Consider the following 21,003-nt stretch of genomic DNA (forward strand, 5'->3'; position numbering starts at 1 on the left):
GAAAGGGGCGTTCAAAGAGCTGCAAGACTGGGGTACCATGAAAGGGGAACTTCTAAGCTCAGCCCTGGGACACTGAACTGCCTTGACTAAAGCAGACCAACGCAGTGAGCAGAGTGCGTCCATACTGTTAGGAGCAAGAGTAATTTACTGGAAAATAATTTGCACCACACTAGGCAGAGGGTGCTCCTGATCAATGTAACAGCAGAGTAGGCCCTTGCATTTGCTGCATCTTCCTCTGGAGCTGGGTTTTGCATCCAAGCCAGGTAAAAGGATGCCAGGTGTAGGTCAAGTATAAAGATACTACTGTGCCAGAGAGAAAATGCTACATACTATTAGCGTTGTATCCATACAAGGGGCTATACTGCTTACATTCTCCCGTGTTAAACACACGGCCCAAGCAAACAAACAAAACTCTCCAAACAATACGCCCTTATTGCTACTGAATCATGAACACAGATCAAATGTCCCCATTCCTGTTTCATTTTGCTCTATTGATTGAGAAACCAAGCAGGAATGTCAGTTCTGGTGGTGGCTTTGTGATCTGGATCCCGCTTGGTAGGATCTATGCAGAGACCAACAACTCATTTTGCACAGCCCACGATGCAGGCATCAGATGACTGTGGCTTTCAGTTACTACCTCTGGACCGAAGCCAGAAGCCTAGTGGTGAAAAGCTCTTTATACCATTACCAATCCCTCGAGCCACCCAGTCCTTCTGCATTGCATACAGGTTTTTAGTGTTGTGCCTTAAGATCTGTTCTGGTTCTGAGTAACGTTCTTTGTGATGGGAGTTTTGCCACTCCCCCTCTCAGGAGGGGAAAAAAAAAAACACACACCAAGGAGGGAGTGTGAAACCTATTTTCAAACTCTGTTTTGATTATCTGATGCAGCTCCTGCTGCTGGGATCTTGAAGGGAGAGATGTGAGTTCTGGGGAATGTCTGACTCAGTGCAGAACTGAGACCTGTGTGCACTCAGTTGGTGCTGCTGGCTTTAGCTCCGTGATGGCTCTTGCATCAGTGCATCCAAACGCTGCTGGTGTCCCCCGCATGGACAGCTGACAGGCTTTCCTGGATAGCTTCAGCCTGGCCGGGCTGAAGCACACACACAGGTCGGTCTGGTCCTGATCCATGCCTAATGGCAGCATAAATACATCCCAGACAAGGCTCACAGCCAGGGAGCCCCCAGGCAAACGGTGCCACCTCTGCAGCTCCCATCCCCGCTGCTCAGCACCGCGACTCGCTGCAAAATGGCACCTGTGCAGATTTCTCTTCCAGTGTCTTTGCTCTCCCACTCTTCAGAAAGCACATCACACACCCAGCAGCTGTTCCCTGCAGACTGAGCAGGTACACACTGGTACTCAGCCTTCCTGAAAGATGGCTGTAAGCGGCTGATCCTTCAATAACGCGTCTACGGATTTAGAGTCTTTAATGTTGATTGCTGAATATTTCTGTTCCATTCCAACAGTTGTTTCAAGCGAACATATTCATCCCCTTCCTTTTAACCATTGGAGTTTCTTGCTTGGTCTGGGAGCATGGAAGAGGGAATGAAAGGGTCTCTTCAAATTCGCTGTAGCTGCTCCCTCAAAAGAGCATTGACTGATTCTGCAGCTCTCGTGTGCAGCAGGACTCCTGGGGGAGTTACACGCACAGAAAGACTGCAGGATCCTTGTGGGCACTCCAGGAAGAGTGTGGCTGTTCTCCTCCCCACGCGATGAGAGGGTCGTATCTATTCCTAGCATGGTTCTACCAGGTGGCAGCGCTCCCCTGCCAACATACCTCTGGTCTGGCTTACCCTGAAAGCAGTGATGTTACATTACGTGATGACGTCATAACATTTATTTCAACTTCCAATGAAGATTCCTGGCAAATCTCTGACCTGGAATATCTTCTTTCTAAGGGATCCAAGATCCAACCAGCACAGTGCAGATTACATTCACATAACAAATAAGGTGAACTGCTGGGAATTTTTTAACAGCTGTTGACATTACTAAATTAAGATTATTTCTCTATTAAAACTATGGAAGAGGAAAACCTTGCCCAGTATTTACACAAACAGCACTGCTCTAATTTCTAGCTGTGGTTATTTTTGCGATGCACCATGCACTCGTGCAATCTCAAGAATGTATCTTTGTGGTGGTATTCTGAAAAGGATGAAAGAACCCAAATGCATTTTTTCACATAGGTAGAAGTGCAAGGGCCCCATACTTGGGTGGTACGTGTAACACATTGTCCTCAGTGGTTCTTTTTCTTCACTCTTTCTGGACTAAGTTTGAATGAGCTTATTACAAACTCTTGGTCAACATAAGTCTGGTCTCTATTTTCTTCCTCTCACCAACAGTGTTACTCTCAGCACTTCTGAATTAGCGTACAACACCGTACTCTTCTTCAAACATCACATCCTTCTGATTAGCAGATGTATTAAGCTTTGGAGACTATGCATAAGGTCCTGTTCTGCACTGGCAAAGAGATAATGTCCTGGATGCTACATCCAAGGCCACCGAGGGGTCATGTTGAATGCTGGGCCTCACTGCACCATGTTCTGAATAGACACGTGGTGAGTGAGGGCAGATGGCGCTGGGTGGAAGCTGACAGTGCCAAGAGGGAAGGCAAAGAGATGCACTCCTCACACGGGGCTGAGTGCATGGGTGAAAGGACTCACCTGAGGCTACACATTCTGTGCCAGAGGTGGATATGAATTTCAGTTTCCAACATTACACTTTAAGGCACTAAAACTGCAAAAGAAGAAACTGAAAAGTAACTACAAGCTCAACTTCAACCTTCCCCTTCTTATTGCTTCCCCACAGTGGTCTCTGTGAGGTCCTGTGGTGCCACTACAAAGATGAGCAAACAAAACTTGGCCGTGTTAGGAATTGATTTCAATTTGAAAAAGCCATAATTCAATTTTGTTCTAAAAACATATTACAAAATCTAATATTAAAAAGATTTGCATAGAAACATTCACCAGAAAGCTCTTTTATTTGTTTGGCTTGAAACACTTCCACTACAAGCCAAACATTTCAACACTGGGGCAGGAGGACCAGAAAGTGAACCTGACCAGAAACAACAGTGGAAACGACTCGTTTATTTTTGCTCCACCAGCTGACAAAATTCAGTTAGTTCGTTAAAAAAAAAATAATAAAAATCACGTGCCTTGTGGAGGGTGAGAGTCGATTTTTTTAACCCAAAATATGACCTTATTTCTCAGCACTGGAGCTTCGTTGGCTGAGGAGGTGAAGCAGGAGCCAGCTGTGTGCTGAGCACACGGCGCTCACCCCCCGCACACACACGCACAGCCCCGCAGCGCTCACATCTGATGGCAGCCAGAGCCGGTCTGCAGACAGCATCTGTGTGCCCCACTGCGGGATCGCCCAGGGATGAATGGGGGGCGAGTCCCTCGCTACCAGTGGGAATATTACCTAGTAACGTTTGCTAATGGGGCAAAGGACCTTGTATTGTAATCCAGTGACATTTTCAACCTTCGGAGAACTTTTGTTGACATTCCCGAGTCGCTGGCTGCCATCCCAGCATGAAATAGTTTCTGTTCGCATAATTCTCCTGTTTACCAGCCATGAAAAACTCGCGCTTTTGGCTTTTTTTTTTTTTTTTTGCAAGTGAAACTGTCTAAAAAAAAATTGGCCCCAGGCATAGAAGGTTTTGCATAAATTCATATGTGATGAATGGCTGATTTTAATGTTATTTGGGTATTTGTCAGAACCTAACAAATATACATGGTAATGGTGGTTCATAAACTTAAACATCTCAATATCCCCTTTCTTCTAGAAATAAATTACGTTTGTTTGCCCTGCCTGGAGTCCTAAGGTAGCCGACATTAGGAATATTTTAAATGTGATCATCCATCCAGCATGTCTTTCAGGCGCCACGAAGATTAAATGAAAGAATCATAAGATGAAGGTCTTTAACTTTTAATCCTTTTACAATGAACCCTTAGATAGACATGGGGGCAGGGTGCCTTCTATGTGAGTAATAATGCCTCCGTTCCTCTTCACTCGGTTAATGAATACCCGAAATGTCCCGAGATCTGATTTTTTTTTTCTTTTTTTTCCTTAAGTATTGAAATTAAAAGCAAAGAGACGGACGGTAAAACGCACCGAGACGGCGAGAGGGGGAATGAATATGCAGTGGGAGATAGGAGAGCTCAGCGCCGGGGAAAGCAGGGCTGGGCTGTGTCAGAGAGACACGCGGCTGCAGAATGATTAGCGCGGATTCCCTGAGAGTTTAAAAAAAAAAAAAAAAAAAGTTCGCTGATTCCAAGATAAATAAGGAAAAGGCGTTCTGCACTGTCACGGCGCCTCTGAGGAACACGTGGAGCGTTTGTTTTTGCACTCGGTATCTATGAGATACAACCGGCCCAGCACGGCGCGGCCCAGCGCTCCGCTGCCGGCGGCGGGTCCTGGCGGAGCCGCGGGGCAATTCCGCGTCCGCGGAGCCCGCAGAGCAGCGGGGGCGGCCGGAGCCGGGCGGGGGGGAAACAGGGGGCGGCGGGACGGGTCTCCGCCGGGCAGCGGCGTTCGGGAGCAGAGCGGCGCCGGGCCGTGCAGCACCGCTGCCGTGCTACACCCGCACCGCAACGCACCGCAACGCGGGGCACGACGAAACGAGCGGGTCCGTACCCAGCCCGGGCGCTGCCGGCGGCGGATCAGCTGGGGACCGGCGGGTGCCCAGAGTTAATGGGCTGTGAGGGCGAGTGTCGCCGGTCGGGGAGGGCGTGCGAGGCTGTCACAGGATTGGGTTAATAACGCGTCTGCGCTGCAAACCCCCGAAGCCCAAGGGTCAAGTTTCAGCAGCGTCCCACCACAATGGTAGGTGTGAAAGACACGTGTCCCGTTGTAAATGAAATGTCAAGCGGCTACAAAAGCCCGGAGCGGCGGCCCCGCAGATCGGCCCGCTGTGTGTGCGGGGTGCGGGACACGCGGAGCAGCCGCACCGAGCAGCAAACAGCACCCGCACGTGTTTTAGTGGTTGACTTTAATTCTGCTCTGCGCTTTTACTACAGGGGTATAAAGAATAAATAGCAGATACTCTTCATTTACATAGAATTAAGTCATTCGGACCGTTCTATTTACAATAACATTGTGCTCGAGGCGTTTTCTTTTTAACCTAAAGTCCGTAAGAAGAAAAAAAAACCCACTCAAACGCAGCGACACGCTTTCCGAAGAATGGAAAATTGCTTGCAAACGTTTTCTTATCAAAAAGTTTGGTTTGTATTTTTTAATCCTTTTATTAAAAAACAACAACAACAACAACAAACCGACTTCGCCAAAGCGAAGCAATTCCTCTCCGGAATATAAATACAAAAAAAAAAGATACATTAGCAACGATCAGGGTAATAGCCTTAAAAATACAGTAGACGCTGATTATTTCACGTATAATACTGACCTTTTAATAGTATATTAAACCGGTGCCATATATACACACAATATACATTCTCCTACACATTACAGTGCATTACAACGTTAACCAGAAAGCAGTGTCTCTTATTTGTGTTGCAGCAAAGGTCCCCGGCAGCCCTGCGGGCACTGAGCCCTAACAGGAGCACTTGCACTCGGCGATGATGGGGTACTGGATGGGGATCCACGTGCAGCGCTGCCCGCCCCGCCGCTGGCACCGCCACCTCAGGATCGTTAAATGCACGGACTTGGCAGGTTTGCAGACCATGCCTTCTGGGACCGAGCAAGACCTTTTACTGTAGCAGCTGCCCACTTTGACGTACCGGGGCCAAAAACGGCTGCCGAGATCGTTCCACGTGTATAGGACCGGGCAGAAGGTCTGGGACCAGAGCCACATCTGCAGCTTCCTGCGCAGCTTCTTGCTCAGCCGGTGCTTCTTGCCCGGCTGCAGCCCGTCGTAGAACTCCAGCCCCTTGATTTCGCCGGGCATCGCTCCCGAGGGTCTCTGCCGCAGCAGCAAGTCCAGCTCGGCCAGATCGTCTACCCCGAGCCGGTCCTCGGGTAGGGAAATAGCCATAAAGTTAGGGTCGAAGTGTCCTCCCATGAGGCTCCTTAGCAAGGTCTCGTTAAGATCCTTCTCCTTGGGGTCAAAGATAGGGTCCGGGTGCTCGATTAGATCCACCAGGGGCAGGTTGTCGCTGGGAGCCGGGCGGATGTGCAGGTAGTGCTGGCAGGAGCCCTGCTGCAGCCGGAGCCCCAGCAGCACCGCCGCGGCGTATATAGTCACAAGGCACTGGGAATGATCCATCCTTGGGAGACCGCCGGGGGGGGGGTGGGGAGGGGGGCTGGGTTCACCGAGCAGCGGGGGAAGAAGGTGCGAGCAAATGCATCAGAAAACTCGGACGCGGATATCCCGGACCGCCTGTCCGTGCCGGGGCTCCGCTCCGCTCCCGCACCGCCGCACGCAGCCCCCGGCCGCGGGTAGAGCCGGCCCCGCAGACGCGCTGCGCTCCTCGCGAGCCGCTGGAGAAAAGCTCTCCCGGTGGAGCCGCTCCAAATTCTGCCGCAGCCGCCGCTTCTTTTCGCGTTCCCCGCGACGAGGAGACAGACGCCTCTTTTTGTTGCTGCTCTCCGCTGCCGCTCCTCGCCGTCCGCCCGTGCGTGTGCGAGCAGTCGCCGCCGGCTCTTCCTCCCCGCTCCTCTCCGCCGCTCGCAAAGCCGCCTCCTCAGCAGCAACGGCAGCCGCGCACGTTGGCACCAGTTTGTCTGCTTCGCGAGGACCCAAAGCCTTTAAATTTCCTGCACTTTCAGCTTCATCTCCATGGAAACCACAGACTCTCTTCTAACCCACCCCACCCCCCTTAAAAAAAACCACACGCACAACGCAACCCCCACTCCCACAAAAGTCCGGGAGAGCGCGGCTTTCCCCCCTTGCCACCCCGCACACACCCTCTGCTGGGGATGGCTGCAGCCCGCCGCCTCCCCCCGCCTCCCGCCGCTCCCCGGGAGATGCTGGGCTCTGGGCAGCGCTCCGCTCCGCTCCGTTCCGCTCCTCCCGCCGGTAGCGGTGGCTGGTGCCGGCGGCGCTCACCCCATGGGCACGGCGGAGCGGCGGAGCGCGACCCGGGAGCGGAGCGCGGCTCCGGGCCGCCCCGCACTATCCGCGCCGCTTCTCTCGCTGCCCCGGCGCGTTGCGGCGCTACCTGGCCGCGGGCGGAAGGTTTGCCCGGCTCCGCACATGGGCCCGTGATGTAATTCCCACTACGCGCCCGGCTGGCCGCCCGCCCGCCCGCGGGGACGCGGCAGAGCAGACGCCCCGGCCCCGGCGCCCGGCCGGGCAGAGCGGGCCCTCTGCTGGCGGCGCCGGGCCGGGCCGAGCCGGGTTCGCCCCGCGGACATCCCGGAGGCAGCGGCCCCTCCTGCGGAGCTGCACGGAGCGCGCCCCGCCGCAACACGGCCGCGTTATGGGGCTGCTCCGTCGGATGCGCCGCCGCGGTGCCACGCCAGATCCGACAAGCGAAGACAGAAACGCTGCATCGACGGTACGAACGGGGAGAAGTTTTACAGACACCGCAGAAGTGCTGCGTCACAGAAAGCATCGCAAGGCACGGTCAGCCAGCAGGCTGGGTCACTAAGCGCTCTGTGAGGACGTGCTGGAATCCCGCAGGCTGTGTAGGCACTTTGGAGCCTAAGTTTAATGGGACTGAAGCTCAGCCACTAATAAATTATTTATGCATTTGTTTAAATGCTGCTCTTCAAATTTAGGATTGTAATGAATGTTATATGTTGATTGTATTACCCGCGTTGAGCTGCTTCTCTAAAAATTAACTGTATTTTATTATCTATTTTCACTCCCTAGGCTAAATTCAACGTAATGACATGAAAAAGGTGGAAAACTGACCCAAGCCACTCGCCAGAAAAGCAGCCTGACAGTGACATCTGCTGCTGTTGGTCTCTGCCCTCAAGTGGAACCTGCAAAGCCTTCACTCCTCCTTTTTGGCCACCCTACAGGGCAACACGGAACCGTGTGTTCCCTGACATGCGGGAACCTAAAACCACCTCTCAGCAGCAGCAGCAGCAGCAGCAGCACACGTTGACAAGGAACAAAGATGGGAAACTGCTGACATTTCTCAGCTGTGCTGCTGCAGTGCCATCCCACGTTGCAGTGTTGGTGGAGCAGCCGTAGGGAGAACTGCTGGGATGGTTCCTGGGGGCTCAGGGTGCAAGTGGCTGCTGGTGCCGGTGAGGGCTCTGCCCGCCTCTGCCCTCACTGCCTTCCCACCTGCAGCCGGCATCGCTTCACCGTGGAGCTCTTCTGGGAGGGATTTCATTCAGGCTGTGAGTTGTACAAGTTGGCAATGCGCGGTGTTAAGTGGATGAGGAAGAGAGAAACCGCTCCTCCTTGGATCCCATCCTCCCTTCTCCTTCTTTTCAGGGAGTCTTTGTTGCCACACTTCTTCGTAAAGGAGTTTTATGAAAGCAGTCAAATATTAGGTTAGATCAGATTTTTCCCCAATGAAACTACTGGGAAAGTGGCCACTGGTGTGGGCCAGTTCCTCCTCATTGTGTACAGCAGTGCTGCCAAGGCGCAGACAGGGAAAGTAACCTGTAAGTCACTGCAAATATTTCTGAATCTTCTTTCAAGCCACCTTGTTTAAACACAAAGGCACGAAAACAACAACAGCTCAAAATAATGCTTTGAAGAGAAAGCAAAAATCCTGAAGTTCCTTCCTGCCGTCCCGTATTTCTGCTTTCAGAACAAATTCAGTTCTGCTCAGTTGGCACTTGAAAACAATTCCTTTAACTACCAGTCTCAGAGTCTAAAAATAAAGCCTACGAAGCCTGTTCATACCAGCTGTGCACTTCAGGTTCTACACTCTAAACCACGGAGCATCGACCCTCCTGTGCCGCACTGTGATGTGGGGCTGCAGGAAGGGTTGGTGGATTGCTTTGGGCTGTGCCCGTTCCAGGCCAGGTGTCTGCATGGAGCACCGCGCTGCTGGCGAGGCCACACGAGCTCAAGGAAAGCAGAAGTGACAGAAGTCACTCATGGCCCAAGAATTTCTCAGTGGAATGGCTGATAGCGGGATGGGGAGAGCTGCCAGTAACTGCTCTGCCAGAAGCCTCTGGGTCAGAGGGAAAAGAGATTTGGATCCCCATCAAATTGGTTTAGTTCGGGGTTTGCTGAAAACAGCAATAAATGAAACCCAGAGGTAAAGGGCCTGATCCAGTCGGTGCATGATGCCAGCCCTGCCTGGGATAGGGACAGAGGCCAGCAGCTCAGGCAGGACTGAGCTGGTCACTCTACTGGCAATGGTGCATGGAGCAGAGGAGGAAACAACTCCCTTTGCCTCAGCTTTATTGGTTCTGGAGTGCTGACAGTAGTAAAAAAGTGTTTTTTCAGTAGACAAAGCAAATACAACTTTCAAGGCACACAGGAAGCCAATGTGGGCTAGCTGGAGATGCTGCTCCTGCAGGGTCACAGCGCTGATGAGGAGAGAAGAGGCCTGTAGCTGCCCTGCTGGGACACTGGAGGCACAGCTCTGAAAACACATTACGTTAAGGATCCAATCGCAGCCCACAAGGATTCACAGAGAGAATTCCAGAGTGATTTGCTTCCTGTTAAATCTGCCCAGAGAAACGGACCGTGTTTGCTGAGCCACCCCAGGGCTCAGGGGCTTCGTGCTGAACACAGGGCAGGCGTTGAGCCACTGAGGGCTCTAAGAGTCTGCACCTCTACAGCAGAAAGGAATAAACCACCCAAAGCTGGGAGAGGAGAAACCAGGTGTGCTCAGAGAAGCTGTCTCCCTTAGCAGAGGAGGCTTCCACGCGACTTGTTCTTTCCCTTACAGATTAATGTTGATCAGGAACTCATTGCCTCTCACTTATTTTCAAAAACCTGCCTGCAGATCAGATGACTTTGTTAAATGAAGCAAAACCGACAGCATAACCAGGGAAGTCCTGTGCCCATCAGGCTTCATGCAATACGTTTCGGAGCTCTGCGATTTCCTGTCTATAGAGCAGGAATGCTGGTCCCTGTCTCTTCCACACTGATGCTGCAAAGCACCACTAGAGTAAACCTGTATCAATGCAGAGCAGAGTCCAATGTCTACCTAAAATTACAGAAGAAATTTGTGAGTGACAGAGCAGAAAAGTGACCCCAGGTCACTTCAGGTTCAGTCTTATGTCCCAGTGAGCTCCCAGACCAACTCCTTGCTCCCTGATCACATTCCTATACATTTTGTAAGAAAGTCAATAATTCATTTGCAACTTGTGAATCCCTAAGATTTCTAAAGGAGATGCACATTTTACACAGTTCTTATACGTCCCATGGCAAGCTTCTAAACTGACCTTCTAGCTCTCATAGGCCATGTGTAAGCTCAGCCAGGACTCCAGGCACTGCAGGTAGACTTAACAGTTCCACAGCTTTCAAACAACGTCCTTTAGGCTGGCAAGGTCTGGGGAGCTCCAGCCAGAGCTCAGAAACAGTGCTGCATCTCATGGTACCTCATCCATTTCCCTTTCCAAATTCAAACACAGAATGAAGAGTGTTTTATTGGCCTACACAATGTTAGTAGGTGATCAGCTACTCTGAAAGAAAACAGTTATGAATCACATACTTTGGAAGGTAAACAGTTTTTTGAGAGAGCAAAGTTCTGCCTTGAAATCCCAAGAGAATGGAAACAGGGATGGATGCATTTGGCCAAGAAGCTGCATCTGCAGTGATAAATGATATATAAATAATGTATTTTGAAACTAAGCTCTGGGATGAATGTTTTATGGTGGAGTAAATCCTGGGATGACCGATGTGTTAAAGCAATAAAAAGAAGAAAAAAGAAAAAAGACCCCCCTCCCAATAAAAACGTAAGGTTTTAGTCCTCAATAAGTGCAGCTATATGGAAAGAGCAGACTTGACACTTGCCAAACGTATCCTTAAAAAAAGAGCAAAGTCTGCCAAAGAAGAGAAGAAAGTCTCGCAAGGTCCTTAAAGAACTGCTCTATTTTTCTCCTCTTGCTCCTCACATTCTGCACCTCCCTGATTCTCTGCCCGCTCTCCTCTCGCTCCTGCATTTTTCCTAAGGTATAGACTCTTGTCTTTAGAGCAGGGCTTGTGCATTCATCTGCTGATAAACTGTTTATCTTAGCTTTTATGAGGGCGCCTTGCTGCAAGGCAGCCAGAGACAGGATCCTGGGTGTTTGTCTTTTTTTTAAAAGAGGGTCCGGGAAGTGGCGGGTATTTATACCTCCCCCTGGCTCTATATATCACAGGAGGTGGAACTCCACTGTCTCTGTCTCTTGCTTTTTCTCTCAGCAGTGTTTTGTGCCATAAATCTGAATATCTCAGAACAGTTTTCTTGGCTGCAACCCTGCCTGGAGGAATTAAACATTTTATTTACTTATTTATTCATTGCTGCAAAAGGTCTGCAACAGAGGGAAGCCAGAGCTTTTCTAATACCCTCCGCCCCCCCCTCCCCACCCCACCTCGCCATCCTGCTTTCTGTGCCAAATATTAACATCTCGGCAGTCCAGAAAAGAGAGCAGAGCAGGCAGAGTGCCTCGCAGTTTGCAGACCAATTCATTACAGAGAGAGGCCAGTGGGAGAATTGGCAAAGATGAAATAGAAAGCGGGGCATTTTTTATGTTAAAAAATGACACTTATATTTACAAGCAACGGCTCCTGAAGGGGATTTCATTTTCCACACAGGCAACACTGTTTATCCAAACAAACTCCCTGTAGCAGCATATATTACACACACACACATGACAAGCAGGAATGTATTTATCCTCTTTTTTTTTTTTTTTTGCCAGCCAGCTTATTAAGACAAACATCTACTGAGATAAACCGATTTTTCCCTATTCCCTCCTTTATAGAACAGAACGGACAACTGAGTGACAGAGATTCAACGGAGCGAGAAGTACAGCAACCCCCCAATGGAGACCTGCATGTGTGAGTGATTCATTGATGCCAGCTACCGAACAACCCCGACACATAACATTTCCCACCTCTGATATTTAGAAAGACCCTCTCACCCTTTTAGCACCAATGGAGCCCTCGAAATGTTTTACTGCTAATTGTCTAATGCTCCGTGATGAATGGCTGCTTGACTGAAAATGACAACCCCTTTTCTCTCAACTACTTCATTTTCCTGGCTCCAGTGGGGGTGAAGAGGAAAAAATAAATCCGATTACATCATATTTAGCCTCTTGGTTATGAATGAAGGAAGATTAAACTTAATTTAAAAGTACTTCTGTCAACGACGCCTTGAGCCCCCGGTCCCTTGTGCTCAGTAAATGCTGCCTCAGACACTGGGGCAAAATGTTCCAAAGGCAGCATCTGCTCAGGGAGCGGATCACTGAGATACCGGGGGAAGCGGCCCCGACCAAATCTAGAAGGCTGCATTTGTGATCACAAGAAATATTTTGGCTACAGAGTAATCAAAGAGCAAACTTTAACCCAACACAAAACAACTCCTGACTACAGCCCTGCCTCCAGAGTAAAGGCAACCAGGGAAGGTCCCTCCAACTGGGAACCGCTGCACTATCAGCCATTCTTTAAACCTGCTCTGGTTGGAAGACCTGCAAGGATGAAGGAGATTTAATAACTTGAAAAAGAATAAACTGTGTGCCTTTCCTCAGCATCTGTACTGATCACTCCTTTCCTGCTTCTTATGCTTTTGACCTCTAGGGAATCTAATCTCTTCAAAAAAAAAGATCAGCATGATCAGCCAGAGTCGTGTGCATAACATTAACTTCACAGCCACCACAAAATGTCATGAAATCTAAATGCATGGTGACAGGGTTGGCTGTGAAAAGCTCTATGTTGAACCGAGTCATTTTCAAAGAAACTTGTACCTTCAGTGGCAAACAGAAAGCTTTCCATTTTCTCTCCCAAATGACGAGACAGACATACACATGGGGTTATCTGATTAATTCAGAATCAGCACAGACACAAAAGAGATGTATTCCAAACCTGCCAATGTTCAGTATGAGCCTCTGGGACATGTTCATTTGGCTTGGGACTTACAAGTCTTTGCTTGTGAGGGCAAAGGGACCCAGGCGAGTCAAAGTAATGAATCTAGGCTTCCCAGACACAGATCTGACATTTGCTCTCTCCCTCTGACTCAGGCTTTGACTGGGTTCAGGGATTAATTAGGCCATGCAAACGAGTTAGGTTCTCTCTTCTGGCAACCTGGTCACGTAGGGAACCCCCACCCCTCCCCTTCCCCGCGCTCTCCTTCCCCATAATGAAGCATGACTGTAGTAAAACAAGTCTTTTGATGGTGCCTCTTCTCATCACTTTCAAGACAAACAATGTCTCAGAAGCCCCCCAGCTGCTTTTATTTTTCTTATATCTACAGTTACATCTTGGGTGTGTTTACTCGTCCTCATTAAATATGTGTCCCCCACCATCCTTTTTAATATCCTTCCTTTATTGCAGTTTACACAACACATCAATTACAGGATAGAGTTAAAACTTTCAGAGCCATTTTTGGGCATAGTGCAGCATCCCACAGCACCACCATCTAAAGGAGAACTGACACAGACTGCAGTAGGAACATGAGACAAACACCTCTGCAGCAAAGAAAGCAGGGTCACAAATCACTCGTGTGCCCAGCTCAGAGCAAAGCATCTCTTACACACAGTCAACTTCCCTCAGAAAACATCAGTTAGGAGTTTGCCTTTTTTTTCACTCAAAAACATTCACAAGTGACTATTACCTTCCTCCTTTTAGCACAGACACTTGTAAAGTCTAAGATGGGAGAAGAAAGCACCCATCCCAGGACTAACAATCAGCTGGATTTCACATGTATACCTTGGTCTTAAGATCATTTTCTTTCAAGCAAGACTGAAGTAATGGCACCAAACAGAACACCCTGATGCTCAGCATCCCTTCTGAAGTCACATCAACTTCTAAAGTACTTGTTTTCATAATAAACACATCAGTAAGATGCCAGACCCAAAGGAGCATCCTTTAACCGTTACCTGGATTCATTCTGTGCACACATCTGTACGTGTGTGTGTACGTGTGTGCAATTGCTTCCCACGTGGAACACTGTTCCTGTTATTCCCGTTCTTGATAAATTAATGAGTTTTTGGAGTAGTGTTGTGTTTTTCTTTACAAAAAGATCAAAACCAAACAAAAACCATAATTGCCATGACCACAGCAGGAGTTTCACAAGAGCTCCCCATAATCTGAACATGAAAATCAATTTTTTAAGTACACCGAGGACTTCACCTCAAATATTAGGTTATCAGTTTGCACAAGTGATTCGAAGAGACGTACCTTTGTGACAGAACAAGCCACACTGCTGCTTTGGTAGAATCTCATGGCAGAGCTGGCTTTCTACGCCACTTTCACTTAAGATTTCCTCACTTTTCTCATCAGAACAGAAGGTAAGAATAACCTTGCTCTGTAGACCCTCACCTCAGTCCCTCACTCCAGGGGCACAATTCAGCTCCCGGTACTGGAGTTTGCCTGTCATCCTCCCACGTCAGATCTCTTAAATAAGCAAATAAACACACAGCCTTCCTGCAGCCCTTGTGTGCTGAGGCTTTGGTCTTGCCCAGCAGCTTAGGGCTGCAGCAGCAGGGCGGGGGTGAGGTGGGGGCGATCGCCCTCCAACACCGGCAACCGTTTGTAAATTACCCTAAGCTTCCCTTAGTCATTATTCCATTAACTGCCTCTTGGTAGATCTGTCAGTAACTAAGCTGGGTCTTATTTGTAGAGAATCAGAGGCTATTTGCTGTACTAAGTGAGCCATGAGAGCGAAAGGGTTTGGGATTTATTTGTAATTACAGTCGGGATTTTTTTTCTTCTCCTTCTTGCCTGGACCCCACTGGTACTTTCATTCACATTCCCTAAGCTGAAGCTGGCGCCAGGATCACAGGCTGGCCCTGTGTTTATGTCATTGAGACTAGGACAATATTTCAGTGTGGAGCCAGACCGCAGGGATCCACTCTATAAAACCCTCACTAAAAATAGACAGCCGCCCTGCCCCCAGGCCCGCGGGCCGCCGGCACCCTGCGAGGCACACAGCCCCTGCCAGCCCCCGGCTCCCCAGGGCCCCCTGTCCCAGCCAGCTCAGTGCAGGGGGATGCAGCACCTTGGGGTGCCCGGCTGCCCCAGGCCCAGCTGGCAGCACGGCGTCAGTGAGCATCCCAGAGCCAAAAGGGCAGCGTGGCTGTGGCGAGGAGAGAAAGAGATACCTGAACACACCGGTGCTCCTCTCCCTCTGCAGCTCATGGAGGCGTTCAGAGAGACCCTGGCAGGACAAAACTGGGTCAAAGACGTCACCTCTGTCCGATAAATCTTTCCTGCAGCAAATTAAAAAAAAAAAAGAGCTGAACATTTCCATCTCATAGCTGTCAATTTTATTCAAAAGCATGAACCGGGGCAAATCATTCAGCCTTTTCAATGCCAGTGGTGCGTGATCCCTCAGCTTGGGAGGATAAATGTAACGAGCCAAGTGTCTATCGATTAGTTCAGCAGCTACACAGGGAAGACAGGAGGCACTCAGGGCACAGATCATCAAGGTAAGAGCCTGATCCCACAGCTCAGATCCTGACACTGGAGAGGGCTTCATTCCAGAAGCCTGTGAAGGGACGGAAAAAGTTCACATGGACTTTAGTGGGCAGTGGAGCCTCCCACAGGACAGTGGTAAGGAGCAGGCAGGCCTTGATTCCCTTGTGCCTCTGTATGTTCAGTTGCTAAGAATGCACACCCAAAGGCAGCGGATGCACAGAGCAGCAGCACTGCTGCTGAACACTGACAGTGTCCTGGGGAACAGCCTGGGGAGCAGCTTCTGTCCAGGTCCCTATCACCAAGTCACCACCCTGGCATGGTCACGTACCGACAGGAGCCAGATGCAGCTGTGTGTGCTTGCTCAGGACCCAAAACTGAACTCACGGTTCTGAGACCCCAGGTAGAACCCAGAACACTGCCAGACAGTGCTCATAATGGAAGCTGCCTTTGGTCTGATTGGCTCAAACAACACCATTCAGTGAGCAAACAAACACTTGTAGAAGGAGGTAGGAGCTTGTGCTATGGCCTAAGAGCACAGGAATATAGCAGCTCCTTGTTGAAAGGCTGCTTTCAAAACCTTGTGTGAATATGTGGAGAGGTACGTAAGGATAGCTGTGATTTCATATGGAGATTTATCACAGGCTGTGGGAAGACAATCCAACAGATTTCATATAAGCTGATATTTCTGCACTGTGATATGTGCACTTGACATGTGCTCAGTGGTTGTTGAGTTCGGTTTCTTTCAGCCACTCACTGCTTTCTCAGCTAAAGGTATCAGTGAACACTGATGGCTTGTAAGCAGGACTGCTTTGCAGCAGGCACTGTGCATGTGCTGGAGGAGTCCTATGCAGAGCGGCCTATGTGTGAGCATGGAACAAACACATTCATGGCAATGAACCACACTGTACCAGGTCCCTTAGTGTCTGAGAAACAGCCCCAGGACGGCTCTCACACCTCAGTGCAGCTCTGCACTGCCTGAGCCAAGCTGTGCATGTCTTTGTCACTGGGTGGATGTGCTTTGTGCCCTGGAGCTGCTCACACACCTGACAGTGGGTACAGTGCAAAGGGAGACTCTGAGCAAAGCAGTGCAGGAACTGAACATCATCCCAGCAAAACGAATGCTCTGCCCATGTTCTGCCAAAGAATCTCAGAGCGGCAGCATGCACGGCACTGAAAGCTTTTCACAGGTGGCCATTTGATGGATACGCCTCATTTTCTACAATGCTTAAGCTATGCAGCCTCAGTTGAGACTCTGTTCATAGCAGGGAGTGCGTTCACAACAGCTGCAATTCAAGCCAGCTGGAACCGTGCTTTGAACTGTACTAAGTACTGATATGAAATGTCAGCTCTGAGGTGGCTTGGATAAGCACACCCACAACCAGGGGATACTCAGTAATTTTGTCTGTAGACCATCTATGTCATAGTTCTCCAACCATAACAATGACAACACACCCATGATGATACCATTAAGATAACATATATATATATATCCTTTCAAAGATTTATTGTCGTATCTCAGAGCTCAGACATGGAGCGACCATGTTTGGTATTGCAGTAATGCATAAGAAAAAGGCAGTTCCTGCCCCTACTAAAGTGCAGAGCCTGATCTAAAACCAAGAGGGAGCACGGCAGAAGACAGACGCTGTAACAGCGCAGTGCTGGGTTGCTGCAGCACACCTGGCCTTGGCTCGAGAGTTCTGCAGATAAAGAGCTTTAGAAGAATGCTTCAAAACCAGGAGCTGCTGCGCTGAGGTCCCACAGCCCGCACAGCCCACACCTGATGCTGTGTGTTCCGATGATTGCAGTCTCTTTCAAAAAGTCACTGCAGAGAGCTGCCGGGAATCGAAAGGCTTCAAAGGATGCTGAATGATGGAGAGGCCTTCAAACAGAGAGGATCGTATATTACGGGGCAAAAGCAGCCTTCCGTGTAGCACAGAAAGGCACAGTGATTTGTGTTTTCTACATGATAGAAAGCCAAATCTCCAGCTGGTTGTTTATTCTTTGCATCGCTCCCAAACAACCCAGCCGGGCAGTGGAGCCGCTGCCTGCCCAGCCATAGCAATGTGTGCTGCAGGGACTGCTCCCACAGGAACCTTCTGCAATGGCTGTCACAGCTTCTTGGAAATGAGAGCATTTCTCTTAAGCTTAAAAGAAAAAAAAAGAAAAAAGAACAGTTGTTCTGAACCTGCAGATCTCTGCATCCTCTTCAAGGGAACAAGAGCTGGGAATTCAGCATCACTTGGATCTCCTACACACCTTCCAAGCAGGGCAGGTATCTGCTGCAGGAGCAGACTGGGGGCTGCCCTGAAAACGTTTATGGAAATGTATTCTTTCAAATCCTCACGCAGCCCTTCTCCCTTCCCTCCACCATTTCAGAACAGGAGCACATATACAGCTCTCTCTTTTCCTTGGCATCTGGACAACTCTTCTACTGTCACTGCCCCGTAGTCCTCAACTGGCATAAGAATTCCAAAATAAATGAGCGTGTTGTAATCAGGGGGAAAATATTGTGTCCTTGTGGTGTTGATGTTTTTGCAGCTCAGCTTCTCAATGGCCACCACAAGGCGGGCTGCATATTTCTTTACAAAAATATGCCTGCACTGCTAACTTGGCAAGGCACTCATTGAATAGACATTTAGATACTTAGCTGTTCACTGCGGCCAACAAAGTTCTGTAGGAGAACCTGCAATGGGGAAGAAGAGGCACCTACACGGCCAGCAAGCGCAGCAAGTGGGCAGCCTGTCTGGCAAGTAGTGCCATCCCATTAGTCAAAGGCTCATAGTGAGAGCATAGGGGAGCAAATGTCTTTAAAGAGACAAAGGCGCTGACTAGATACCTCCTAAGTTTGTTTAAAGAAATCACCTGAGCAAAACGAACGTGAGCAGATAATCTATGAACCTTCCTGCAGACAAATAAGGTAGAGCATGTGTGGAGAGCATCAGTCAATACTGCGAACCAGCATGGAAGAGCTTAAAGGTGTGTGTGTGTGTGTGTGTGTGTGTGTGTGTGTGTGTGTGTGAAAATACGATGTTGGTAGTAAACTGCTGAGCATAACGTGATAGAAGTTGTGGAGTCCATAACTATTAAGAGTGAACTATGCCTCATTTCAGTGGCTATTGGGACCAGCTAACAGTGTCTGCTGAATTACTTCCTAAATGAACGAGAGACCCCTGTTACATCACCAAGACCAGCACAACGTGAGCTGAACGTACCAACTGCTGAACTTACTTGGGAATGGGGAGAGCTGCTTCTTTTCCCTCAGATTTCGTACTGAAGTAGGGAACAACCACACAGTATCATCCACTGTGGAGAAGCATTCAAAAGGTGTCTTTAAATGTAAAGGCCGCCCTGATACAAAGAACATTTTCCGCGGGCAAAGTTTGCTGCTTCAAATGAGCCTGTCCAACTGAGAAGCAGATTGCTGCCAACTTGGAGAGCAGTCGTGGAGCTGGTGCTTGAGACAGCTGACCTCGTCTTTGTGGCTTCAGTGGACGCTGAAGTGAATCCTCAGTTTGTTTTTAAAATCTGTTACCAAAGGGAAAATACTTTTTCTCAGCATCGGTTCAACTGATTTTCTGTAAACAGATTTAGCAAATAATATATAACATGTTGAAAGTCAAATAATAAATCTGTCTGCCATAAGAACAACGGAGCTCTCTCTCAGCAGTCGCTCATTAGCCGGCCCACGAGCATGAAACGTGTTGGTTTCATACTCGCTCCGAAGTGAAAGTTATCACAGAGTGCATAAAGGACGGTCTATTCCAGTTCTGCTACTGCTTTCTCCAGTTGATTTTCCAAATACAATACTGAGCGCTGGATGAAAGTGCCTCAGGACACAGATGTGTGCGTGCGGCAGCTCTCTGCTCAAACACTCCTGATACTGTGGGAGTTTGCTAAGATTTACTTAAGGAAAAATATTACCATTCAAACTCCTGCTGAGTAAATGTGGTTTTAAAAGCCTGTGGTATTAAGCCTTTTATCTCACTTTATTTTACCTAAACTCTTTCCCAAATCCTCTCCATACAGACATGGATATCGTAAGAACTCTGGTCTTCGATTAAGTCCAGAACCGCACATTCTACACATTGTGTATTTATATTGTAACAAACAATGCAGTTTCATGGCCCCATCCTTTGAAAGCCTCCAGGAGTCGATGTGGGCACAAAGTGCAGCACAGAGACACTTATATGTGGGCTCCAACAGGAAAGAGAGCGCCGGCTTTGAGTCCAATGGCTGGATGTGGATGGAGGTCAATAGCGCTGGATGCTGGAGGCACAGGCTGCAGCAGCACGAAGGGCTGGCGATGAGCAGCCACAGCTCTGTAATTGAATTAACATTTACATTCTACAGAAGCCCGGTCCATTTGCAAGCACTAAGAAACACGGGAAATATGGAACAAATTATCGGCAGCAGCAGCAGAGGAGACTTAAAACGCTCATCGTGAGGAGCGGCACAAAAGCCGCGGTGAGGTGAGCCCTCAAACACGGGCAGCCATCCTTAGAGCGGGCGGGGCTGCAGGGCCTCGTGCTACGGCCGGGTCTGCACTGCGGGTGCTTCCTAATGACACAGCGGTGTTTTTCAATGTCCTCGGATCGGGAAACCTCACCTGGCCGCTGCCCGCCCCGCAGCACGTACCTGGGGGTTGCTCACAGCCCCACACACAGCGCGGCCCGCGCCGTGCCCCGCCATCACCTCACGCTGCGCGGCTCCACACGGCGCCATGTTGCGCGCGAGGCTCTGAGGCGGGAAACGAAAAGGCGGGAAGCGGCGGGCACGCGCTGCCGGAGCCGTGCACGCGCAGCGCTGCAGATCGCTGCGTCCCGCTGCACCGCGCGGCTGCTGTGCACCGTGCAGCACCGTGCAACCTGAGCAGGGCGAGGTGCACCCCGACCTCCTGCACCCCTCGTGCTCAGTGCCGTTTTTGCATCACTCCTGATGGCAGCGCTGTGCGTTCAGGCTGGCACCAAAGCCGTGTGCTCATCGCACGTCACAGCTGGGAGCTGTGCAGGTGACGCCCTGCTGGGTGCGATGCGCTGCTGCAAAGCGGTGCTGCTCAAAGCCCCGCGGCGCGCAGCGCGTCGTGCAGCTCGTGTGCTGGAGCGCAGCCACGGCCAACCCCCAGCAGTGAGAGCTGGATCCTCGGCCGCGCTCGTGATGGGAGGTCAGAGCAATGAAAGGGCCCCAGTGGTGCGAGCAGGAGCACGGCAGCACCGCTCCTGATGGGAGGTCAGCAGCAGTGAGTGAGCGGGAGGGCCCCCCTTGTGCTGGCAGCTCCGTTCCAGCGCTTGGCTGGGCTCCAGGAGATTAAAATAGAGCCTTAGACTGTCCCCTCGGCAGCACGGCCACAGCGCTGACAATCCGCGGGTTGTGCTCAAACGTGAGTCCCGGGGGAGCGCGGGCTCTACCCGAACAGCTGAGGCACTGAGTGGGTCGGAGCGGGCGGGGCTACGGCTGTGAGTCAGTGCAGGAACACGGGGATGGAGCTGCGGGACAGGGGGAGCAGAACGAGCCCATAAGGAACATGGAAGGAGCGAGTGTGCCCCAAAGAACGCTGCAAAAAGCCTCGGTGTGGG

The 21,003-nt window shown here is 50.1% G+C and overlaps 1 protein-coding gene and 1 long non-coding RNA gene across 3 annotated transcripts; both read right to left on the bottom strand.

Annotated features, from left to right (window-relative positions):
• Positions 1–4,967: 4,967 nt before the first annotated feature.
• On the bottom strand, positions 4,968–6,830 carry NOG (noggin). The gene has a single exon (XM_015880197.2). It carries the CDS (start codon positions 6,212–6,214, stop codon positions 5,543–5,545), a length of 672 nt encoding a protein of 223 aa, XP_015735683.1. The 5' UTR covers positions 6,215–6,830; the 3' UTR covers positions 4,968–5,542.
• A 2,400-nt stretch (positions 6,831–9,230) lies between these two features.
• On the bottom strand, positions 9,231–20,256 carry LOC107322292. 2 transcript variants are annotated; one of them, XR_004309217.1, is made up of 4 exons: positions 20,066–20,256; positions 18,659–18,955; positions 15,115–15,222; positions 9,231–9,449 (listed from the first exon to the last, which is right to left on the bottom strand). It is a non-coding gene; the product is annotated as an uncharacterized LOC107322292 (long non-coding RNA). The 2 variants fall into 2 exon arrangements; XR_001558881.2 differs by lacking the exon at positions 9,231–9,449 and having other exon boundaries at positions 13,675–15,222.
• Positions 20,257–21,003: the final 747 nt, after the last annotated feature.

Source organism: Coturnix japonica, chromosome 18, assembly GCF_001577835.2.
Source record: "Coturnix japonica isolate 7356 chromosome 18, Coturnix japonica 2.1, whole genome shotgun sequence".
Taxonomy (NCBI): Eukaryota; Metazoa; Chordata; class Aves; order Galliformes; family Phasianidae; genus Coturnix; species Coturnix japonica.

Bases quoted from the DNA above. Each gene is read 5' to 3' on its own strand.
- NOG (XM_015880197.2), bottom strand. From the start codon at position 6,214: ATGGATCATTCCCAGTGCCTTGTGACTATATACGCCGCGGCGGTGCTG.